At 43.6% G+C, this 25,977-nt stretch overlaps 1 protein-coding gene across 2 annotated transcripts in view; it reads left to right on the top strand.

Moving 5' to 3' along the window:
* Positions 1–25,776, top strand: part of LOC106567397 (phosphatidylinositol-3,5-bisphosphate 3-phosphatase MTMR4) — a 140,638-nt gene extending 114,862 nt beyond the window's left edge. For both annotated transcript variants that reach the window (XM_014136580.3, XM_082960199.1), the window contains 11 exons: positions 107–309; positions 4,828–4,956; positions 8,530–8,641; positions 10,947–11,142; positions 11,381–11,566; positions 12,026–12,196; positions 12,560–12,714; positions 13,052–14,621; positions 14,802–14,912; positions 20,604–20,692; positions 21,019–25,776. In XM_014136580.3, coding sequence (XP_013992055.3) covers positions 107–309; positions 4,828–4,956; positions 8,530–8,641; positions 10,947–11,142; positions 11,381–11,566; positions 12,026–12,196; positions 12,560–12,714; positions 13,052–14,621; positions 14,802–14,912; positions 20,604–20,692; positions 21,019–21,196 — 3,100 coding nt within the window. In that variant the 3' untranslated portion in view covers positions 21,197–25,776. The remainder of the gene's footprint in view (positions 1–106; positions 310–4,827; positions 4,957–8,529; positions 8,642–10,946; positions 11,143–11,380; positions 11,567–12,025; positions 12,197–12,559; positions 12,715–13,051; positions 14,622–14,801; positions 14,913–20,603; positions 20,693–21,018) is intronic.
* Positions 25,777–25,977: the final 201 nt, after the last annotated feature.

Genomic DNA, 25,977 nt, shown 5'->3' with positions numbered 1-25,977 from the left:
TAGCAACACATTCCAAACAATGATAATTTCACTGTTGATCAACTCTGGTTTTTTATTGTATGTCTACTTATTGTTGGTCCCACTCTCTCTCCTGCTGTCCCACCAGGCACCAGAGGAACGGGGCAGTGATCGCCCGTTGCAGCCAGCCAGAGATCAGCTGGTGGGGCTGGAGAAACACAGAGGATGAATACTTGGTCACCTCCATCGCTAAGGCCTGTCTGATGGACCCAGGGGCCAGGGTCACCTGTGGGGCCGCAGCCTGCAGCCGTCCCCAAGGGGAGGGCCCAGACAGCTCCGACAGCGACTTTGGTAAGGCCGACAGAGCTTTATTATTTGACCTTTACTATACCTGATAAATTGCCTGAGAGAGAGAACACATTATCCTACATTCTCATATGAAAAAATCACACAGCGCTTGCTTTAGCAGTTCTTTCCAGTCTTTTGAAACTTGTTTATGGATAACTGTAGCCGTTTCAGCTCATTAAGTTTGCACTGTCCCAAAAACAACCCCAATTAGATTGATGAGAACTAGCTATGAAGACATAAGTGCCTGGGAATATGCCATTCTCAATTAATACATTCACATTGGCATGCAATTATGTCTGGGTCACACACACACACACACACACACACACACACACACACACACACACACACACACACACACACACACACACACACACACACACACACACACACACACACACACACAGTGGCTGGACAGATGATAAATTGTCGCCAGTCAAGACCGGATGTGAATGGGCAAAATCGCTGTGGCTCTCTTGTTTGTTACCTTGTTTTCATGTTGGAGGCCAAGAATGTGGGGCCCATTTTGGGAGTGACTGTTCCCTCACTCTCTTCCATTCACTTTGTGTGTAAATGACTGTGACATGAATGCAGATGGGAGAACAACGGTGGGCTTCACACTGTCTACTACTCTCCAAGTTTCTGTCTCGACTCTTCCAGTTAGACAGCCCCTCAGCTTTGAGCTTGTTGAGTTTCTATACAACACCACTGTTCTAACTGAACACACAATGTTGGCTTCTCTTCACAAAAAAATGGACAGCAGGACAGGAGTTGGAGCCTGTGAAAGGACTACCCCTTTTCAGAGCGGGAACTAAAGGCTAAACGCACCCCGAATCTATTCCCATGACTTTTCTGTGTTGAAGGGGGTAACATGGAGTGATAGAATTGACTTCCTGAATGCCAGGACATTGATTCAGTTGAGCGGGAGAGGGATAGCCTGGTCCCAGATCAGTTTGTCCTCAATTGCCAACTATAGGAGTGAGTTGACCATAGGAGTTGGCTATACTGCACCAACAGACCTGTGACCAGGCTAGACAGACATGCAGTACAGAGAATGTTGACTGACTCTAAATGGCAGGCCATGTATTGACTTGGGTGGGGGAGAGATTGAGGCTAGTGGCTCTGGTCCACTGTGAGTAATGACTCCATCTGAGGTGTCTGCTGGCATGATGAGGCCCTGCCTAGCAATCACAGTTCCCTAGCAATGCTGTTGTCCCCCTTCGTCGTGGTAGCAGTTACTGAGCGATGCTGCAGGGGTCATCATCAGGAGGAGATATTGATCGTCTCAGGGGGACGAGCTGAGAGCTGAGCCAGCACTATTGTTCATCATGGCCCTGTTCCTAACACTCCTCTCTCTGTTTATCCCCAGTCCATCCCCTGTCGCTCTTGCTCGCTCACTCTGTCACGCTCTCTCACCCTATTCCATCCCAAAATCTTTCATGCTCTCTACCTGTCCACCTCTTCCCTTTCTCTCTCCCTCCATCTCTTAATCTCTATCTGTTCCATTACATCACATTTACATTTAAGTCATTTAGCAGACGCTCTTATCCAGAGCGACTTACAAAATGGTGCATTCACCTTATGATATCCAGTGGAACAACCACTTTACAATAGTGCATCTAAATCTTTTAAGGGGGGGGGGGGGGGGGTTAGAAGGATTACTTTATCCTATCCTAGGTATTCCTTAAAGAGGTGGGGTTTCAGGTGTCTCCGGAAGGTGGTGATTGACTCCGCTGTCCTGGCGTCGTGAGGGAGCTTGTTCCACCATTGGGGTGCCAGAGCAGCGAACAGTTTTGACTGGGCTGAGCGGGAACTGTGCTTCCTCAGAGGTAGGGGGGCCAGCAGGCCAGTGGTGGATGAACGCAGTGCCCTTGTTTGGGTGTAGGGCCTGATCAGAGCCTGAAGGTATGGAGGTGCCGTTCCCTTCACAGCTCCGTAGGCAATCACCATGGTCTTGTAGCGGATGCGAGCTTCAACTGGAAGCCAGTGGAGAGAGCGGAGGAGCGGGGTGACGTGAGAGAACTTGGGAAGGTTGAACACCAGACGGGCTGCGGCGTTCTGGATGAGTTGTAGGGGTTTAATGGCACATGCAAGGAGCCCAGCCAACAGCGAGTTGCAGTAATCCAGACGGGAGATGACAAGTGCCTGGATTAGGACCTGCACCGCTTCCTGTGTGAGGCAGGGTCGTACTCTGCGAATGTTGTAGAGCATGAACCTACAGGATCGGGTCACCGCCTTGATATTAGTGGAGAACGACAGGGTGTTGTCCAGGATCACGCCAAGGTTCTTAGCACTCTGGGAGGAGGACACAAGGGAGTTGTCAACCGTGATGGCGAGATCATGGAACGGGCAGTCCTTCCCCGGGAGGAAGAGCAGCTCCGTCTTGCCGAGGTTCAGCTTGAGCTGGTGATCCGTCATCCACACTGATATGTCTGACAGACATGCAGAGATGCGATTCGCCGCCTGGTTATCAGAAGGGGGAAAGGAGAAGATGAATTGTGTGTCGTCTGCATAGCAATGATAGGAGAGACCATGTGAGGATATGACAGAGCCAAGTGACTTGGTGTATAGCGAGAATAGGAGAGGGCCTAGAACAGAGCCCTGGGGGACACCAGTGGTGAGAGCGCATGGTGCGAAGACAGATTCTCGCCACGCCACCTGGTAGGAGCGACCTGTCAGGTAGGACGCAATCCAAGCGTGGGCCGCGCCGGAGATGCCCAACTCGGAGAGGGTGGAGAGGAGGATCTGATGGTTCACAGTATCAAAGGCAGCAGATAGGTCTAGAAGGATGAGAGCAGAGGAGAGAGAGTTAGCTTTAGCAGTGCGGAGAGCCTCCGTGACACAGAGAACAGCAGTCTCAGTTGAATGCCCAGTCTTGAAACCTGACTGATTAGGATCAAGAAGGTCATTCTGAGAGAGATAGCAGGAGAGCTGGCCAAGGACGGCACGTTCAAGAGTTTTGGAGAGAAAAGAAAGAAGGGATACTGGTCTGTAGTTGTTGACATCGGAGGGATCGAGTGTAGGTTTTTTCAGAAGGGGTGCAACTCTCGCTCTCTTGAAGACGGAAGGGACATAGCCAGCGGTCAAGGATGAGTTGATGAGCGAGGTGAGGAATGGGAGAAGGTCTCCGGAAATGGTCTGGAGAAGAGAGGAGGGGATAGGGTCAAGTGGGCAGGTTGTTGGGCGGCCGGCCGTCACAAGACGCGAGATTTCATCTGGAGAGAGAGGGGAGAAAGAGGTCAAAGCACAGGGTAGGGCAGTGTGAGCAGGACCAGCGGTGTCGTTTGACTTAGCAAACGAGGATCGGATATCGTCAACCTTCTTTTCAAAATGGTTGACGAAGTCATCCGCAGAGAGGGAGGAGGGGGGGGGGAGGGGGAGGAGGATTCAGGAGGGAGGAGAAGGTAGCAAAGAGCTTCCTAGGGTTAGAGGCAGATGCTTGGAATTTAGAGTGGTAGAAAGTGGCTTTAGCAGCAGAGACAGAAGAGGAGAATGTAGAGAGGAGTGAGTGAAAGGATGCCAGGTCCGCAGGGAGGCGAGTTTTCCTCCATTTGCGCTCGGCTGCCCGGAGCCTTGTTCTGTGAGCTCGTAGTGAGTCGTCGAGCCACGGAGCAGGAGGGGAGGACCGAGCCGGCCTGGAGGATAGGGGACAGAGAAAATCAAAGGATGCAGAAAGGGAGGAGAGGAGGGTTGAGGAGGCAGAATCAGGAGATAGGTTGGAGAAGGTTTGAGCAGAGGGAAGAGATGATAGGATGGAAGAGGAGAGAGTAGCGGGAGAGAGAGAGCGAAGGTTGGGACGGCGCAATACCATCCGAGTAGGGGCAGAGTGAGAAGTGTTGGATGAGAGCAAGAGGGAAAAGGATACAAGGTAGTGGTCGGAGATTTGGAGGGGAGTTGCAATGAGATTAGTGGAAGAACAGCATCTAGTAAAGATGAGGTCAAGCGTATTGCCTGCCTTGTGAGTAGGGGGGGAAGGTGAGAGGGTGAGGTCAAAAGAGGAGAGGAGTGGAAAGAAGGAGGCAGAGAGGAATGAGTCAAAGGTAGACGTGGGGAGGTTAAAGTCACCCAGAACTGTGAGAGGTGAGCCATCCTCAGGAAAGGAACTTATCAAGGCGTCAAGCTCATTGATGAACTCTCCAAGGGAACCTGGAGGGCGATAAATGATAAGGATGTTAAGCTTGAAAGGGCTGGTAACTGTGACAGCATGGAATTCATTTTTTTTTAATTAATTTGTTCCCTGTCAACATCTCTCGTTCCCTCTCTCCTATGCTTCATCTCTTGTTATCTGCCTGTCCCCTAAACACACCACCCCATCTCTCTCTCTCTCCCTCCGAACTCTCCATCTGTCATTCTCTTTACCTCCCTCCACCTCACATCTCTCATTTTCTCTACCTGTACCCTATCTGGACCATTCCATCTATATTTTTCTCTCCATCCCTCATTCTGCCTCTACCTTTCCCCCACACCACTAAAACTGAAATCTAACTCCTCTCTCTCTCTCTCTCTCTCTCTCTGCCTCAGACTCCTCTCTGACAGGATGTTCAGGCCCTGATGCCAGCGCTGCGCCACAGAAGCTTCTCATTCTCGACGCCCGCTCCTATACCGCTGCAGTGGCCAACCGCGCCAAGGGAGGTGGCTGCGAGTGTGAAGGTCAGTACACCAGGCCTGGAATTTCATGATTTTAAGAGGTGCCCTATTCTGCTAGGGCACCAAGACCATTAACCAAAAGAGCCAATTAAATGAATTGGAAAACCAAAAAAATAAGTTTAAGTAAATGTACATAAATAATTAGCCTACATATCAAAGTATAGGTGATAGACTATGCGTATTGGCTACAGCCTCTTATGTCCACAAAGATACTGACATGAGATAGGCACCAGAAAATGTAGCCAAACTTTGAGACTTAATTACTTACAGTGCCTTCGGAAAGTATTCAGACCCCTTGAGTTTTTACACATTATGTAAGGTTACAACTAGAGATGGTTACAACTACATCGACCGAGCCGATACCGATTATTGGAGGACCAAAAAAGCCGATACCGATTAATCGTTGGTGTGTATATATATATATATATATATATATATATATATATATATATATATATATATATATATAGATATATATATATATTGTAATAATGACAATTACAACAATACTGAATGAGCAATGAACACTTTTATTTTAACTTAATATAATACATAAATAACATCTATTTAGTCTCAAATAAATAATGAAACATGCTCAATTTGGTTTAAATAATGCAAAAAAAAACTGTGTTGGAGAAGAAAGTAAAAGTGCAATATGTGCCATGTAAAAAAAGCTAACGTTTAAGTTCCTTGCTCAGAACATATGAAAGCTGGTGGTTCAATATTGCCAGTTCTTCAATATTCCCAGTTAAGAAGTTTTAGGTTGTAGTTATTTAAGGAATTATGACGCCTCGACGATTTCTCTCTATACCATTTGTATTTCATATACCTTTGACTATTGGATGTTCTAATAGGCACTAGTATTGCCAGCCTAATCTCAGGTGTTGATAGGCTTGAAGTCATAAACAGCGCTGTGAATCAAGCATTGCTAAGAGCTGCTGGCAAACGCAGTAAAGTTTGAATGAATGCTTACGAGCGTGCTGCTGCCTACCACCGCTCAGTCAGACTGCTCTATCAAATTTCAAATCATAGACTTAATTATAATATAATAAACACAGAAATACGAGCCTTTGGTCATTAATATGGACAAATCCGGAAACTATCATTTAAAAACAAAACGTTTATTCTTTCATTGAAATACGGAACAGTTCCCGTATTTTATCAAACGGGTGGCAACCCTAAGTCTAAATATTGGTGTTACATTGCACAACCTTCAGTGTTATGCCATAATTATGAAAAATTCAGGCAAATTAATTTGCAACAAGCCAGGCGGCCCAAACTGTTGCATATACTCTGGCTCTGCGTGCAATGAACGTAAGAGAGGTGACACTAATTCCCTAGTTAATATTACCTGCTGACATGAATTTCTTTTAACTAAATATGCAGGTTTAAAAAAATATTCTTCTGTGTATTGATTTTAAGAAAGGCATTGATGTTTATGGTTAGGTACATTCGTGCAACGATTGGGCTTTTTTCACGAATGCGTTTTTATTAAATCATCCCCCTTTTGGCGAAGTAGGCTGTGATTCGATGATAAATTAATAGGCACCGCACTGACTATATGCAACGCAGGACAAGCTAGTTAAACTAGTAATATCATCAACCATGTGTAGTTAACTAGTGATTATTTGAAGATTGATTGTTTTTTTATAAGATAAGTTTAATGCTAGCTAGCAACTTACCTTGGCTCCTTGCTGCACTCGCGTAACAGATGGTCAGCCTGTCATGCAGTTTCCTCGTGGAATGCAATGTAATTACCCATAATCAGCGTCCAAAAATGCCGATTACTGATTGTTATGAAAACTTGAAATCGGCCCTAATTAATCGGCCATGCCGATTATTCGGTCGACCTCTAGTTACAACCTTATTCTAAAATTGATAGATTAAAGAAAGAAAAAATACTCATCAATCTACACACATTACCCCATAATGACAAAGCAAATTTATATACAAAAATAAACTGAAATATCACATTCACTTAGGTATTCAGACCCTTTACTCGTACTTTGTTGAAGCACCTTTGGCATCGATTACAACCTTGGGTCGTCTTGGGTATGACGCTACAAGCTTGGCACGCCTGTATTTGGGGAGTTTCTCCCTTTCTTCTCTGCAGAGCCGCTCAAGCTCTGTCAGGTTGGATGGGGAGCGTCGCCGCACAGCTATTTTCAGGTCTCTCCAGAGATGTTCAGTCGGGCTCAAGTCCGGGCTCTGGCTGGGCCACTCAAGGACATTCAGAGACTTGTCCCAAAGCCACTCCTGCGTTGTCTTGGCTGTGTGCTTAGGGTCGTTGTCCTGTTGGAAGGTGAACCTTCACCCCTGTCTGAGGTCCTGAGCGCTCTGGAGCAGGTTTTCATCAAGGATCTCTGTACTTTGCGCCGTTCATCTTTCCCTCATCCTGACTTGTCTCCCAGTCCCTGCCACTGAAAAACATCCCGACAGCATGATGCTGCCACCACCATGCTTCACCGTAGGGATGGTGACAGGTTTCTTCCAGATGTTACGCTTGGCATTCAGGCCAAAGAGTTCAATCCTGGTTTCATCAGACCAGATAATCTTGTTTCTCATGTTCTGAGAGTCTTTAGGTGCCTTTTGGCAAGCTCCAAGCGGGCTGTCATGTGCCTTTTACTGAGGAGTGGCTTCCGCCTGGCCACTACCATAAAGGCGTGTTTGGTGGAGTGCTGCAGAGATGGTTGTCCTTCTGGAAGGTTCTCCCATCTCCACAGAGGAAGTCTAGAGTCAGAGTGAGCAAAGACCAAGGCCTTTCTCCCTCGATTGTTCAGTTTGGCTGGGCGGCCAGCTCTAGGAAGAGTCTTGGTACTTCCAAACTTCTTCCATTTAAGAATGGAGGCCACTGTGTTCTTGGAGACCTTCAATGCTGTAGAAATGTTTTGGTACCGTTACCCAGATCTGTGCCTCGACACAATCCTGTCTCAGAGCTCTACAGACAATCCCTTCGACCTCATGGTTTGGTTTTTGCTCTGACATGCACTGTCAACTGTGGGACCTTATATTGACAGGTGTGTGCCTTTCCAAATCATGTCCAATCAATTGAATTTACCACAGGTGGACTCCAATGAAGTTGGAGAAACATCTCAAAGATGATCAATTGAAACAGGATGCGCCGGAGTTCAATTTCGAGTCTTATAGCAAAGGTTCTGAATATTTAAGTAAATAAGGTATTTACATTTTTTTTGATTTAATACATTTGCAAACATTTCAAAAAACTTGTTTTCGCATTGTCATGAGCCGCTCACATTGACAGGTCTGAATGTCAACAAGACCAATCTGTCAAATCACCTGACAGTAGCCTAGCCTGTTTTCTTTCAAGTGGATGTGTTCTGAGCTTGAACACAACTGTAATCAATCATCTTTACAGCTCACCTCCCTAAGCAGTAAAGATTGTACTTGGTGTTTTATTCTGACCGAGGATATTTTTGTCTTTGTGTATCTGCAGGGTACTAATACCCCAGGTGACTGAATTTATTGTATGTGTGTGTTCCTGTGTGTTTCCTAGTATTACCCTAACTGTAGTCTGAGTGATTATGTTTTTGTTTTTCTGAATGTTTTTGTTTTCAGAGTACTACCCTAACTGTGAGGTGATGTTCATGGGCATGGCCAACATCCACTCCATTAGGAACAGCTTCCAGTCCCTCCGAACAGTCTGTAGCCAGATCCCCGACCCTGGGAAGTAAGTGGATCCCTCTGACCTTTCTCTCCCTCCCGCCATCCATCGCTCTCTCCTTTCATCCCTCCATCCCCTTCTCCAGGCCTAAGTAAGGTTACACCACAGGGAGAAGGGGAATGCAGCCAGCCACAATCCAGCCCCATTCCCGCTGGGCAGGCCAGCTGTCTGTCTGAAGTCTGTCTGAAGTCTGTCTGAAGTGTGTGTGTGTGTGTGTGTGTGTGTGTGTGTGTGTGTGTGTGTGTGTGTGTGTGTGTGTGTGTGTGTGTGTGTGTGTGTGTGTGTGTGTGTGTGTGTGTGTGTGTGTGTGTGTGTGTGTGTGTGTGTGTGTGTGTGTCAACAGCCAGTGGAATCGTGTGGCGCAAAATACAAATACCTCATAAATGCTATAACTTCAATTTCTCAAACATATGATAATTTTACACCATTTTAAAGACAAGACTCTCATTAATCTAACCACACTGTCTGATTTCAAAAAGGCTTTACAACGAAAGCAAAACATTAGATTATGTCAGGAGAGTTCCCTGCCAAAAATAATCACACAGCCATTTTCAAAGCATGCATATATGTCACAAAAACCAAAACCACAGCTAAATGTAGCACTAACCTTTGATGATCTTCATCAGATGACACTCCTAGGACATTATGTTATACAATACATGCATGTTTTGTTCAATCAAGTTCATATTTATATCAAAAACCAGCTTTTTACATTAGCATGTGATGTTCAGAACTAGCATACCCACCGCAAACTTCCAGTGAATTTACTAAATTACTCACGATTAACGTTCACAAAATATATAACAATTATTTTAAGAATTATAGATACAGAACTCCTTTATGCAATCGCGGTGTCAGATTTTAAAATAGCTTTTCGGCGAAAGCACATTTTGTAATATTCTGAGTAGATAGCCCGGCCATCACAGGCTAGCTAATTTGACATCCACCAAGTTTGGCCCTCACCAAACTCAGATTTACTATTAGAAAAATTTGATTACCTTTGCTGTTCTTCGTCAGAATGCACTCCCAGGACTTCTACTTCAACAAAAAATGTTGTTTTGGTTCGAAATAAGCCATAGTTATATTGAAATAGCTCCGTTTTGTTCATGTGTTGAGGTCAGTATCCGAAGGGTGACGCGCGGGCGCATTTCGTGACAAAAAAATTCCAAATATTCCATTACCGTACTTCGAAGCATGTCAAACGCTGTTTAAAATAAATTGTTATGCTATTTTTCTTGTAAAATAGCGATAATATTCCAACCGGGCGACGTTGTATCCGATCAAAGAGAGAAAGAAAAAAATGGAGTCCTCTCGTGCATGCGCGCTCCAGTGTCAGTGTTCCCTGCCTGACCACTCACAAACACTCCTGCTGTTTTTCGCCCAGAGACTGCAGAGCTCTCATTCCACTTTCTGGCGCCTTCTTAGAGCCAATGGAAGCCTTAGAAAATGCCACATTACAGCAGAAATGCTTTATTTTTGATAGAGATGCCCTAGAAGGACAACAAATTGTCAGACAGGGCACTTCCTGCATGGAATCTTCTCAGGTTTTGGCCTGCCATATGAGTTCTGTTATACTCACAGACACCATTCAAACAGTTTTAGAAACTTTAGAGTGTTTTCTATCCAAATCTACTAATTATATGCATGTTCTCGTTTCTGGGTAAAAGTAGTAACCAGTTTAAATCGGGTACGTTTTTTATCCGGCCGTGAAAATACTGCCCTCTCGCCCCAACAGGTTAAAATACTTGAACTGTGAACTTACTAAATGACTGAGAGTTTGACTGTGTAATATTAGGTTGCTTCTTGTGTAAATATTTTCCATCTGGATTTTAATGATTTGTATGCTTAATGATTTGTATGCTTAATTATTTGCAAGCTTGTCTGTCACAATGGACACAGTAGAAGAGTCCCAAAAGGGCTAACACTACCCACCTGACATTCTAGGTTAGGCTAAAGAAAATGCTCTAAGTACTTGAAAGATTTCAAATAATATTTGTCCGAAGTCTTTTGTGTGTGACTGTCTCCTTGCATGTAGAGAGTGCATGCCCCAACTCCCAAACTGGAATCAGTGGCTATTCTAATGGTAGATTTCCTGGTATTCTAAAAGAGGTGCTGTAGTGACCCCTTTTAAAATGTCCATTACAGATCTAGGTCAGGGGCTTCACTTCCCCCTGCCACACCCCCCTCCCCTGTGTCCTCAGGGTTACCTCTGCTTACTCAACCCATCATTATTTATTTACCTCCCTCAGAATACATTCTAAAACCTCTAGACCTGTTCTGATTGGTCCCTCCTTGGCTTGTGTATTCCCAGCTGGCTTTCTGCTCTGGAGAGCACCCGTTGGCTGCAGCACCTATCCATCATGATGAAGGCTGCCACTCTAGTGTGCTCTGCGGTGGAAAGGGAGGGACGTCCTGCCCTGGTGCATTGTTCAGACGGGTGGGACCGTACCCCACAGATTGTGGCTCTTGCCAAGATCTTGCTGGACCCCTTCTATAGGACACTAGAGGTACACACATACACACTCACACTCACTCTCTGACACGTTCTGACCCCTAGCCCTTAGGATACTATGGTCACTAAGACTAACACTGATGCAGCAAATATCAGGTTTTGTTATATTTTGATAGTAAGTTCATGGTATTACCAATTGTTTTGCACACCCTATTGAATTTACCAAAAACACACACACACACCTTTTTATGCCATGGTGTGAGAAACACAACTGAACACCCCCCAATCCACAGGGTTTCCAGGTACTGGTGGAGACAGAGTGGTTGGACTACGGTCATAAGTTTGGCGATCGCTGCGGTCACCAGGAGAGTGCTGATGATGTGAGTGAGCAGTGTCCTGTCTTCCTACAGTGGCTAGACTGTGTTCACCAGCTACTCAAACAGTTCCCCTGCTTCTTCGAGTTCAACGAGGCATTCTTGGTATGTACAGTAGGCTACACTTACCACCTCTCCTTTTCAATTTCTTTCTTTCTCACTTTCCTTTACCCAATCATTCTCTTCTCTCTCTTTGCCCTCATCTCTCTTTTTCTCTCCTCTTTCTCTTTCTCTTTGCCTTCACCTTCTCTCTCTTTCTACCTTTAGAAGCTCTTTCTACCTGCCACTTTTTACTACTCTTCTGTTTGCATAGGACATGTCTTAAAGATGTATTTAACGTTTGTACATAAGAGGTATCAGACAGTTACCTTTGAACACAGTATTATGTGTATTGTGTCTTAAAGTGTACATACAGTATTGTATGCTGTGTAAGGACTGAGAAAAAGCCATTGTAAAGGTCTAACTATACATACCTTTGTACTCTTTGTTAATAGTGTACTGTTGTATGTATTGTAAGGAATGTGTGTAGGGCTAACTGTGTTATGTTCTGTTCCTTTCCCCCAGGTCAAGCTGGTTCAACACACATACTCGTGTCTGTACGGGACGTTTCTGTGTAACAACAGGTGGGAGAGAGAGGCCCGCAACATCTACAAACGCACCTGCTCCATCTGGTCTCTGCTCCGCACCGGCAACAAGAACTTCCAGAACTTCCTTTATATTCCCTGTCATGATATGGTAACCTACCTCTATGGTCACGTTTTTCTTTTCTATTCTCTTCTGTTCTATCCTATCCTCATTATCTCCTCCCCTTTCCTCCATTTTCATACTGAGACACAAGGTGTCAATCTTTCCAATGTCCAATACACTTCTGATGACGCCCAGGATCATAGTGTGTCGGTAATGAGTGGAGCTTTTTGATACTTTTGTTGACCTTTAAAAGAAATTAAAGATGCTCTCATCCAAATATACACGATTAAATGCATAAAAAATGATATCGGCAACTTTTATATGGATTTACTGAGACAAAACGTAATTTATGTGTTTGTCTTTTATTGACCTCTGCCCCCTGGTCCTCTCCTCCCTGTCCCTTGTGTCCAGGTGCTGCAGCCGGTGTGCCACACCCGGGCCCTGCAGCTGTGGACGGCCGTCTACCTGCCCACCTCCTCCCCCTGCACCGCTGCCGAGGACGCCATGGAGCTCTACCTGTGCCCCTGCGCACAGGGAGATGAGCTCACCTCACGATCTCTCGACAGGTGGGGCTATCCCTTACCCACTCACTCCATTCTTCCATCTCAGTCTCTAGTCATCAATACAGCCCATTAGTGTTTTCGTAAGACCATTTACTTAATTTTTTCTCAAGCCATCGACGTGCTACTTGTATTCCTTGTATTGCTCTGAGCTCTCTCTTTTCAAGGCTTATTAAATAAGGAGGGAACAGGCTTGTGGTGAAAACTGAAGGTGGGCTTGGTTCACTATCTTACATCTCTAGTGTTGCTCAGATCCAGCCTGCTCTCTAGTCGTACAGAAGGAAGCTCACAGATGAGGGAAGCTCCGTCAACTTGAGATTGGTATTTTTTCCCCTTTGTGCAGGTTTCCAAAGTCTCGCTCCATGGACAACCTGGTGTCGGCGTGTGAGAACGGGATGGCCTTCACCCGCACCTCCAGCGACCCCAACCTCAACAAGCACTGCCAGGAGGGCCGTACTGCCCATGGCTTGGAGCCTATGGCTGCTATAGGAGGAGGGGCCGCACCCGATAGCCCCGAGGATGTCAGCCCTGACACGGGATTGGACAACAATGACTCGGAGGTGGAGCCAGTCACTCAGACTCCTCCTACCACACCCCTGGAGATGGAGCCAAGGGAAGAGGGCTTTGAGGAGTTGAGAGAGGAGATTTGTCTGATGACACAACCTCTGCCCTCCCTGCCCCTCCCCCCTGTCACTCTGGAGAAGGGCTTCCCCCATCCCCCCCCTCTCCCCCTGCCCACACCCATTCTCCTCCATTCCCTCCCCCAGACCACCAGCCCCCATTGCCCTCCCCCTCCCTTGCCACAACAGGCGGCTGACAGCCGCTACAGGATTGCTGAGGTCACTACCCACCCTGCCCGGGCAGCAGAAGCATGCCTACCTTCCCCACCTGCCTGGAAGGGCCCACTACCGGCAGCTGTTCTGAATGGCCTCCAGAACAGCCACTCAGCGTCTGCAGAGCAGCTAGTTCCTCTATCCCCTATGGCCATGGAAGACTCCACAGAGACCCTCACGGACAAAGCAGAGGCCCCACCAACACTGCCCCACAGCAGGAGAGAAAGTCTGGGCCAGACCCGGGACTTACCCCAGGCCCAGGCCCAGGGAGCGGAGAGAGAAGGGAAGAGGACAGAGGTTGTGAGTGGTAGAGAGCTGGTGCCTCTGAGAGAATGTGTAGTAGCAGTACCAACAGTAGCAATGGCCTCCGCATCTACAGTGCCCCCTGTTGACAACAGCCAGGTAGTGGCGGTGCGATACCCGGTCTCCCAGAGCCACCTGAGTGTCAGTGAGGAGCTGTCTCTCCTGGGCTCCCACTGGGAGAGTGTCCAGGGCCTGGTCCAGTCTACCTGCAACACCGCAGCCAGCCAGTCTGGCCTCCCAGCCAATCTCTCCTCAGGTCTCTGTCGGGCCCTCCAGCCCACCGCCTACCAGAGTCGACGCCTGGCTGGCAAGCTGCTCCGTGCCCAGGGCATGGCCGTGTCCAACGGGTTGCCTAACGGAGGTTCGCAGTGCTTCCGAAGGGAGAAGGAGGAAAGGGTCCGTGGCCCGGCTCCAGCCCCAGCCAGCTCCAGCCCAGTCCAGTCAGGGTCAGGCTGGCTCTCTGCAGTCAGAAGCAGCTCAGGCTATGCTGCCATCTGCAGCCAAACCAGCACCAGCACTCCACCCACCTCTTCTACCCACCAGTTTTTACCAGCCTCTCCCTTCTCCCTGCCCTCCCAGCCCCCCCCGACCTACCTGGATGATGACGGGCTGCCGGTGCCCATGGACGCGGTACAGCAGCGTCTCAGGCAGATCGAGGCGGGATATAAACAGGAAGTGGAAGTGCTGAGGAGACAGGTGCGCCAGCTGCAGATGAGGCTGGAGAGACAGTACGGCATGCCGCCCTCTGAGCCTGACGTCGACTACGAGGACGACATTGTGAGTAACTCTTCATGTAGACTTTAAACAGTAACCCAGTGTTGATAAACCCCCAATGTATTATTACTGTACTGTGAAATTATGAAAGTGAAAAAAAGTATGGAACTGTCTCTCTCGCAACATATGTCTCTCGATCTCAACCTGTCTCCCTCCCTCTCATATTGACCTGTCTGTTCCCAGACGTGCCTGCGTGAATCAGACGACAGTGACGAGGAGGAAAGTCTGTCGGATCACAGCGAGGACTGTTTCTCCGAGGGCAGCTGGGACAGAGTGGAGCAGAAGGACACAGAGGTCAGCGTCCCTCATAGTCTGCTTCAGGTTTCTCTCTCTCTCTACTGCTTCTTATATATAACCCTAACCCTATACTACACTGTATACTACAGCCTCTCCTCCCCCACTCATCGTTCTACCTTTCTGCCCCTGATACGTACAGTGCCTTCAGAAAGTGTTCATATCCCTTGACTTATTCCAAATTTTGTTATTACAGCCTGAATTCAAAATGGATAAAAATAAATACAAATAATTCACCTATCTACACACAATACCTTATAATGTCAAAGTGAAAACATATTTTTAGACTTTTTTGCTAATTTATTATAAATTAAATACAGAAATATCTCATTTAAGGTACAACAGTTTTCACACGCCTGAGTCAATACTTTGTAGAAGCACTTTTGACAGCAATTACTACTGTGAGTCTAAGCGCTTTCCACACCTGGATTATGCAACATTTGCCCATTATTCTTTTCAAAAATGTTCAAGCTCTGTCAAATTAGTTGTTGATCATTGCTGGACAACCATTTTCAGATCTTTTAGATCTTGCCATAGATTTTCAAGTAGATTGAAGTCAAAACTGTAACTCTGTGACACTTCTTGGTAAGTAACTTCAGTGTAGATTTGGCCTGTACTTAGCTCCCTACCATTTTTTTTATCCTAAAAAACTCCCCAGTCCTTAACGATTACAAGCATACCCATGACATGATGCAGCCGCCACTATAATTGAAAATATCGACAGTGGTACTCAGTAGTGTTTAATTGGATTTGCCCAAAACATAACACTTTGTATTAAGGACAAAAAGTGAATTGCTTGGCCAATTTATTTGCAGTATTATTTTAGTGCCTTGTTGCAAACAGGATGCATGTTTTGGAATATATTTATTCTGTACAGGCTTCCTTTTTTCACTCTCAGTTAGGCTAGTATTGTGGAGTAACTACAATGTTGTTGATCCAGCCTCAGTTTTCTCCTATCACAGCCATTAAACTCTGTAACTGGTGAAATCCATGAGCCCTTTCCTTCCTCTACGGTAACTGAGTTAGGAAGGACACCTGTATCTTTGTAGTGACTGGGTGTATTGATATGCCATCCAAAATGTAATTAATAACTTCACCATGCTCAAAGGGATATTCAGTATCTGCATTTTTTATTTTTAGCCATCTACCAATAGGTGACCTTCGTTGCAAGGCTTTGGAAAACCTGCCTGGTCTTTGTGGTTGAAACTGTGTTTGAAAATTCACTGCTCGACTGAGTGACCTTACAGATAATTGTATGTGTGGGGTACAGAGATGAGATAGTCGTTCAAAAATCATGTTAACCCTGTAATGTTGATGTCCGTGCACCCGTGAAAATTGAATTAGCATAATAAAAAAATCCCTGTAAAAATCCATCAGTTTAAACACTATTATTGCACAGAGAGTCCATACAACTTTATTATATGACTTGTTAAGCACATTTTTACTTCTGAACTTATTTACGCTTGCCATAACAAAGGGGTTGAATACTTATTGACTCAAGATATTTGTGACTCACCACCTGGATTTGGTCTTATGTAGCAAAATGTAAAATTGTGTTTTTTATATTGGATAAAAGTGGAGACTACAAAATGGTTTATTAATTAACATACACTGCATTTTTGAAGAACAATGGGAAAGTAATTCTGCTTTGAAAGTTGTTAAAAACTTCTTACGGCTTGAATCCCGTTAGCGGGATCGATATGAAGACAGCCAGTGAAAGTGCAGGGCGGCAAATTCAAAACAACAAAAATCTCATAATTAAAATTCCTCAAACATACAAGTATTATACACCATTTCAAAGCTTTACATCTTGTTAATCCAGCCACAGTGTCTGATTTCAAAAAGGCTTTATGGCGAAAGCAAAACATATGATTATGTTAGGTCAGCGCCTACACACACAATAACACAGCCATTTTCCAACCAAAGAGAGGAGTCACAAAAAGCAGAAATAGAGAGAAAATGTATCACTAACCTTTGATGATCTTCATCAGATGACACTCATATGACTTCATGTTACACAATACATGTATGTTTTGTTCGATAAAGTTCATATTTATATCCAAAAATCTCAGTTTACATTGGCACGTTATGTTCAGTAATCTTTTGCCTCCAAAATATCCGATGATTTTGCAGAGAGCCACACCAATTTACAGAAATACTCATCATAAATGTTCATGAAAATACAAGTGTTATACATGGAACTTCAGATAAACTTCTCCTTAATGCAACCGCTGTGTCAGATTTCAAAAAAGCTTTACCGAAAAAGCAATAATCTGAGTACGGCGCTCAGACACTAAAACATGCCAAGCAATATATCCGCCATGTTGGAGTCAACAATAGTCAGAAATAGCATTATAAATATTGACTTACCTTTGATGATCTTCATCAGAATGCACTCCCAGGAATCCCAGGTCCACAATAAATGTTTGTTTTGTTTGATAAAGTCCCTCCTTTATGTCCAAATACCTCCTTTTTGTTCGTGCCTTCAGTTCACAAATCCAAATTCAGGACGCGCAGGTCAGAAGAAAACTCAAAAATGTCCATTACAGTTCGTAGAAACATGTCAAACGATGTATAGAATCAATCTTTAGGATGTTTTTATCGTAAATCCGCAATAAAGTTTCAACCGGAGAAATCCTTTGTCTTAAAAAAATGCTATGGAACTGAGGTACCTCTCACGTGAGTGTGCATGCCTGAGGCTCATGCCCTGCTGGCAGTGTTCTGTCTCCAGTAGCTCTTATTCCTCATCACTTTACAGTAGAAGCCTCAAAATGGGTTCTAAAGACTGTTGACATCTAGTGGAAGCCTTAGGAAGTGCAACATGACCCCGCAGACACTGTAGTTTGAGTGGTCGATCTGAGAACAATAAGACGGGTTCGCGCATGCACGTGAAGAGTCCATTTGACATTTTCAGTCTTTGAACGAAAACAACGACTCCCGGTCGGAATATTATCGCTATTTTACGAGAAAAATCGCATAAAAATTGATTTTAAACAGCGTTTGACATGCTTCGAATTACGGTAATGGAATATTTTGAATTTTTTTGTCACGATACGCGCGGGCGCGTTACCCTTCGGATAGTGTCTTGAACGCACGAACAAAACGCCGCTATTTGGATATAACTATGGATTATTTTGAACCAAACCAACATTTGTTATTGAAGTAGAAGTCCTGGGAGTGCATTCTGATAAAGAACAGCAAAGGTAATCCAATTTTTCTTATAGTAAATCTGAGTTTGGTGAGTACCAAACTTGGTGGGTGTCAAACTAGCTAGCCTGTGATGGCTGGGCTATCTACTCAGAATATTGCAAAATGTGCTTTCACCGAAAAGCTATTTCAAAATCGGACACCGCGATTGCATAAAGGAGTTCTGTATCTATAATTCTTAAAATACGTTTATCGTGAGTTATTTAGTAAATTCACCGGAAGTGTTCGGTGGGAATGCTAGTTCTGAACGTCACATGCTAATGTAAAAAGCTGGTTTTTGATATAAATATGAACTTGATTGAACAAAACATGCATGTATTGTATAACATAATGTCCTAGGAGTGTCATCTGATGAAGATCACCAAAGGTTAGTGCTGCATTTAGCTGTGGTTTTGGTTTTTGTGACATTATATGCTAGCTTGAAAAATGGGTGTCTGATTATTTCTGGCTGGGTACTCTCCTGACATAATCTAATGTTTTGCTTTCGTTGTAAAGCCTTTTTGAAATCGGACAGTGTGGTTAGCTAAAGGAGAGTCTTGTCTTTAAAATGGTGTAAAATAGTCATATGTTTGAAAAATGGAAGTTTTCGGATTTTTGAGGAGTTTGTATTTCGCGCCACGCCCTATCATTGGATATTGGAGCGGTGTTCCGCTAGCGGAACGTCTAGATGTAAGAAGTTTTTAAGGCAAATGAAAGTTCACATGTTCCAGAAGGCGTTTCTGCCCAAAAAGACGCATTTTGATAAAACATGTTTAACTTCTTGGGGCTATGTGGGACGCTAGCGTGCCACCCGTGGTGCACCCTATGAACAGCAGGTGCATTTCAAGAGCGGCAAATTTGAAACCAAATAAATGTCAAAATTCAAATTTTTCAAACATACAACTATCTTACACCCTTTGAAAGATAAACATCTCCTTAATCTAACCACGTTGTCCGATTTCAAAAAGGTTTTACGGCGAAAGCATAAAGTTAGATTATGTTAGGAGAGTACATTGACAATAGCTGTGTGTAATGTTTTGTCAATTCAAAGACAGGTGTCACCAAAACCATAAAACCAGCTAAAATGATGTACTAACCTTTTACAATCTCCATCAGATGACACTCCTAGGACATTATGTTAGACAATGCATGCATTTTTAGTTCTATCAAGTTCATATTTATATCCAAAAACAGCGTTTTACTATGGCATTGATATTGAGGAAATCGTTTCCCTCCAATAACCGGCAGTCAAGTCAGCGCCACAAATTAAATAATTAAAATTAGAAAACATTGGTAAAATATTATATTGTCATTTAAAGAATTATAGATTTACATCTCTTGAACGCAATCAACTTGCCAGATTTAAAAATAACCTTACTGGGAAATCACACTTTGCAATAATCTGAGCACTGCGCCCAGAAAAATATGCTTTGCTATACAGACAAACGGCCATGTTGGAGAGATCTAAAATCGAAAATACTATGTAAATAATCCATTACCTTTGATTCTCTTCATCAGATGTCACTTCCAGGAATCCCAGGTCCATAACGAATGTAGTTTTGTTCAAAAAAGCTCATCATTTATATCCAAAAAGCTCCGTGTTGTTAGCACATGATCTAAGCCAGCCGGACTTCTTGTCATGAACGAGGGGAAAAAATATATTTACGTTCGTTCAAACATGTCAAACGTTGTATAGCATAAATCATTAGTGCCTTTTTTAACCAGAACATGAATAATATTCAAGGTGGACGAATGCATTCTCTTTTATAACGTATTGGAACGAGGGTACCCAACATGAACTCGCGCGCCAGAGTCTAATCGGCCATCACCGTTCCATGGCTCTTGTTCGGTCAGATCTCACAGTAAAAGACTCAAAACACTTTGTAAAGGCTGGTGACATCTAGTGGAAGCAATAGGAAGTGCCAAAACATTAATCAACCCCTGTGTGTTTCAATGGCATAGGCTTAAAGGTAATTCAACACATCAGGTATCCACTTCCTGTCAGAAAATGTCTCAGGGTTTTGCCTGCCAAATGAGTTCTGCTATACTCACAGACACCATTCAAACAGTTTTAGAAACTTTAGGGTGTTTTCTATCCATATATAATAAGTATATGCATATTCTAGTTACTGGGTAGGATTAGTAACCAGATTAAATCGGTACGTTTTTTTATCCAGCCGTGAAAATACTGCCCCCTAGCCCCAACAGGTTAATTCAAATGGCTCTCTGTGAAGTCGTGACTTGCGACATACGCCTAGTTTCCTGAAACGGGTCACATTTCAGCTTTTCATTTTTTATTAATTTATAAACATTTTGAAAAACAGAATTCCACTTTGACATTATGGAGTATTGTGTGTAGGCCAGTGACAAAACAAACTCTGTTTAATCCATTTTAAATTCAGGCAGTAACACAACAAAATGTGGAGAAAGTCAAGGGGTGTGAATACTTTCTGAAGGATCTGTATGTGTCACACACTGTTCTAATAGAAATGCGTGTATATGCAGGTCACCAGGTGGGTGCCCGATCACATGGCCTCCCATTGTTTCAACTGCGACTGTGAGTTCTGGATGGCCAAGCGACGTCATCACTGCAGGTTTGTTTAGCTTTACCATTGATCGCTAATGTATGCATTAATCAAGAAGTCAAAATGTAAAGTGTAGGATAATAAATATAGCATAAACCTTCAACGCACAGCAGATTTTATACCACACCAACCGTGATTTGAGATTAAAAAAAGACTTAGCAGCACGTACGACATCCCTTGAGTTTTTAGTAAATCTAGTTGCAGATATCAGCTGTTTTGAAGAAAGTTGGTTGTTTTTCCTACCTTAGTTGAATGCACTCAGGATAAGAGCATCTGCTAAATGACTAAAATGTGAATCTAGTTGTTGACTCTGTTTGCCCTTTTCCCTCCTTTAGGAACTGTGGCAATGTGTTCTGTAAAGACTGCTGCCACCTGAAGCTGCCCATCCCAGACCAGCAGCTGTACGACCCTGTCTTAGTGTGTAACATCTGCAATGACCTGCTGCTGGAGGCTAGGAACAGAGAGATCTGCAGCCAGCAGCTCAAGAAGCCCATCGCCACAGCCTCCAGCTGAGAGACAGGAGAGAGAGCCCCATACTAAGTGTCCCAGTCCTGGCTCAGTCTGGCCTGGCCTAGTTCAGTTTGGCCCGGTTAGGACCTGGATCAGCACCTTCTTGGATCATCTTGAGCCATGTGCCCTGCTCCTACTACCCTAACATGGTCTGGTCTTGGTTGTGTGGGAAGATGAGGAGGACTTGTGGTTGCTCTGTGGCAGGGAGGCAAAGCTTGAGAATGGAGAGAGGCCACTGACCACTGGGGTTGAGAGACTGACTGAGGAGTGGAAGAGGATAGGGGATGACAGTGAATTAACTGAGTGAGGGAGATGGATGAGGAAGAGCTGTTATGGAGGCTATCCCACTGAGTTGAACCCCTTTTGGTCTAACACATTTCCAGCCTGGAAGGAAGGCTGCAGCGTCCTGCTGCCCTGCCCTGGGGCTATTGTTCTCCACTGGTGCCTCAGATACCCCCTGATGCCCCATGCCACCACCCTGCTCCTGTAGCTCCATCTCAAACCTACCTGAATGTCCACCCCCATTCTAGCGCATCGCTCTCACACCCACCAACCAACCACCCCATAATGTGCCTCCCCGCCTGAAACACACACACCCACCTACTCGCCTCCAAGGACAATCTCTCGCCCTCCCTAGTGTTTGGGACTCCAAAGCCTTTACCTGTTAAATGGAGGCTGATGACAACTTTAACAAGAAAAAGAACAAATGCTGCTACAGTATTTAAGTCTAATTTTGTATTCTTATTATTTTGTGCACTACAAGCTGTTTGTGTATTTAAGGGAATTTGAGGCCAAACTCGAGCAAAAGGGAGAAATCTGCTGTTTACTTGCTGCCGTACCTTTTTGTGGAGCTTGAATGTAAATGTTAGAAATGAAATGGACAAGTGTGTCGGAGTAACTGGAATAATAATATTTGACGATAATATTTGATTATGTGGTAACACTTGACACCCAGCATCATAACACGTTATGACATGGTCATAACCATTTCATATGTCATAACAGCTGACATAACTTGTCATAACCTGTTATAATATGGTCATAACAGTCATGACACATATTTAGACTTGTTGTGACATATATTGTGTTATTTTATGGTTGGTTATGACACCTACATAAGAGTAAAAACCCACAAAACCTACCACAGTAGTTATTTTATGGCTGATTGTGATGTTATGTATATATTTTTTAAGTTGACCATATTAAATTAACATTGTAATTTCACACATATTGATGTCAGACATGCACCTACCCCAATGCTGATGACTGGATGAATGCAGGAGAAGATTTCAGGAGCAGGACAAGACACACTCTTTTTGACTGCTATAAAGGCTTATATGATTAGGAGGGTCATAATGCTTCTTGACAGTGTCATAAAGTGTATTTTCTCAGTCCAAGTAAAGTGACACAGGGTGGTCATAATGCTTCATGACAGTGTGAAAGGTTATTTTTTACAAGTTATTTAAAATATGATGAAAAATAACATGACTGTAAAGAATTCATTACAACAACAAAGGTTTCAAGAAACAAACATTCAAACGACTGGGAAAAAGGTATTACATTATTTTTTTTTAGTTGTGACACTTATGTAGGTGTCATAACCACTCATAAAATAACGAAATAGATGTCACAACAGGTGTAAATATATGGGTCATGACAGTGTTATGACCATGTTATGACAAGTGTTACCGTTTATCTTAATGCACATTTGGTGGGTTGTGTACTTTTTCATTCCTGCAATGTGTTATTTAAAAAAAAAAAAAATACACAGTTAATGTGGTTCTGCCTTTATCAATGCTATTCTCAAGTCCTGTCGCAACGGTTTTAACATTAGAGGTACCCCACTATTTGTATCGAGAAAGGTTTATAACAGATAAATAATTGTCATTCGGATATATATGCACCTGATCAGAGGAGTCTTAAAAAATGATAATAGAATGCCTAACCATCCAGACAAGGAAAGTTGTTGCCGCGTTTCCAAATAGAGAGCTTTCTGCAATGTTGTCATAGAGTATGACTTGAAAGATCACTAGAAAGTACTTGATGGCTGTTAGCTGATGGGAGAGGGAGGGAGGGATGGATGGAGGGGTTTTGAATAATGGAGTATACAGTACCGGTCAAAAGTTTGGACACACCTACTCATTCAATGGTTTTTCTTTATTTTTACTATTTTCTATATTGTAGAATAATAGTAAAGACATTGAAACTATGAAATAACACATGGAATCATGTAGTATCCAAAAAAGTGTTAAACAAATCCAAATATATTTATATTTGATTCTTCAAAGTAGCCACCTTTTGCCTTGATGACAGCTTTGCACACTCTTGGCATTCTCTCAACCAGCTTCACCTGTAATGCTTTTCCAACAATCTTGAAGGAGTTCCCACATATGCTGAGCACTTGTTGGCTGCTTTTCCTTCACTCTGCGGTCCAACTCATAGTAAAACCAACTCAATTGGTTTGAGGTTGGGTGATTGTGGAGGCCAGGTCATCTGACACAGCACTCCATCACTCCCCTTCTTGGTCAAATAGCCCTTACACAGCCTGGAGGTGTGTTGGGTCATTGTCCTGTTGAAAAACAAATGATATTCCCAGTAAGCGCAAACCAGATGGGATGGCGTATCGCTGCAGAATGCTGTGGTAGCCATGCTGGTTAAGCGTGCCTTGAATTCTAAATAAATCAAAGACAGTGTCACCAACAAATCACCCCGACACCATCACACCTCCTCCTCCATGCTTCACAGTGGGAACCACACATGCGGAGATCATCTGTTCACCTTCTCTGCGTCTCACAAAGACACGGCGGTTGGAACCAAATATCTCAAATTTGGACTCATCAGACCAAAGGACAGATTTCCACCGGTCTAATGTCCATTGCTCGTAATTCTTGGCCCAAGCAAGTCTCTTCTTCTTATTGGTGTCATTTAGTAGTGGTTTCTTTGCAGCAATTTGACCATGAAGGCCTGATTCAACAGTTGATGTTGAGATGTGTTTGTTACTTGAACTATGTGAAGCATTTATTTGGGCTGCAATTTCTGAGGCTGGTAACTCTAATGAACTTCTCCTCTGCAGCAGAGGTAACTCTGGGTCTTCCTTTCCTATGGTGGTCCTCATGAGAGCCAGTTTCATCATAGTGCTTGATGGTTTTTGCAACTACACTTGAAGAAATGTTCCACTGTCATATCTCTGTTTATTTGAGGTGTTCTGTGTACCACCCCTACCTTGTCACAACACAACTGATTGGCTCAAACGAATTAAGAAGGAAGAAATTACACAAATTAACTTTTAACAAGGCACACTTGTTAATTGAAATGCATTCCTGACTACCTCATGAAGCTGGTTGAGAGAATGCCAAGAGTGTGTAAAGCTGTCATCGAGGCAAAGGGTGGCTACTTTGAAGAATCTCAAATATAAAATATATTATTTACATTTTAGTCATTTAGCAGACGCTCTTATCCAGAGCAACTTACAGTAGTGAATGCATACATTTAATTTCATGCATTTTTTTTTGTACTGGCCCCCCGTGGGAATCGAACCCACAACCCTGGTGTTGCACACACCATGCTGGCGTTGCAAACACCATATTATGATTTGTTTAACACTTTTTGGGTTACTACATGATTCCATATGTGTTTTTTCATAGTTTTGATCTTCACTATTATTCTACAATATAGAAAATAGTACAAATAAAGAAAAACCCTGAAATGAGTAGGTGTGTCCAAACGTTTGACTGATACTGTATTTCTACAGTGATGTTTGAGAGGGGCTTGATGTTGATGTACAGTAACATTGTCCGGTTTTGATTGACTGCTCAACCCTCGTCTTTTGATTGATCGTTCGATCATCCTCCTTGTCAGGTTCTTGTCTCAGAATTTTGTACCTGGCATTAAAAAGACTCCAGAGTAAGTACTAAAGTGCTATTTCTTTATTTCCTGTACTTACAGTAGGCGAGTTTGGCTAGCCTTGTATCTAAACTGGGTTTGTCATCTTTCCAAAATGAACTGAAACTGTTTTGGAACGTAGCCGGAGTTTGGCTGTGGTTCCAACAAATTGTTCTATTGCAAAAACCTCTGTTTGTTTCGTCTAATGAGCGTTCCTTGACAAAATAGTGCCATATTTTCTTTATTTTGGTATTTTTATTTTTTAAAGCATTAATGATGGAGACGACAGCAGGTTAACTAACTGGCCACTGCTTGGTTTGTTTTAATGGTACAGATAGCTGCTTTAACAACATGGAAATTATTTAAATATCAGAACAGGGACATGTCCATTAGATAAAGATAATGAGATTGATTTGTTTGTAAATGAATGAACTGAAGATTTAAAGATTTAAATTAAATATTGAGTTTGTATGGTTGTCATGGTTATTCATTGCATAATAACTTTTGGGGTCTTTTAACACGATGTTGATTAAGGCAAAACCTTAACGAGGAGGTTGGGAACCCAGATATGTAATATAATACATTGTTATCTGATTCTGTACTAGTGGCTAAAACCTGTCACTTAGCAAATAATTGTGTAAACAAATGAAACGCACTGTAAAAGGTCAAGGGTTAAAATAAAAAAGATGATCTATATCATGGATGTGCTTCCCATCTCCATTCTCTGTTTGATGTGTTTATGGCGTAATATCTTCAGACAATGCTTTTCGGTGCCCACCTGCTTCAGAAGTATGATTGAGGATTGTATATTAGTTCATCTTTGGGCAGGCTGTGATTTGGGGTTTTGAACAAAACAGGATTTGAGTTCAGACTACCACCACCTGGCCCTCTCTACCCATCCA

This window comes from Salmo salar, chromosome 13, assembly GCF_965601325.2.
Source record: "Salmo salar chromosome 13, fSalSal1, whole genome shotgun sequence".
NCBI lineage: Eukaryota > Metazoa > Chordata > Actinopteri > Salmoniformes > Salmonidae > Salmo > Salmo salar.
The sequence above is the reverse complement of the archived record's forward strand: the minus strand, read 5'-3'. Positions and strand labels throughout refer to the sequence as shown.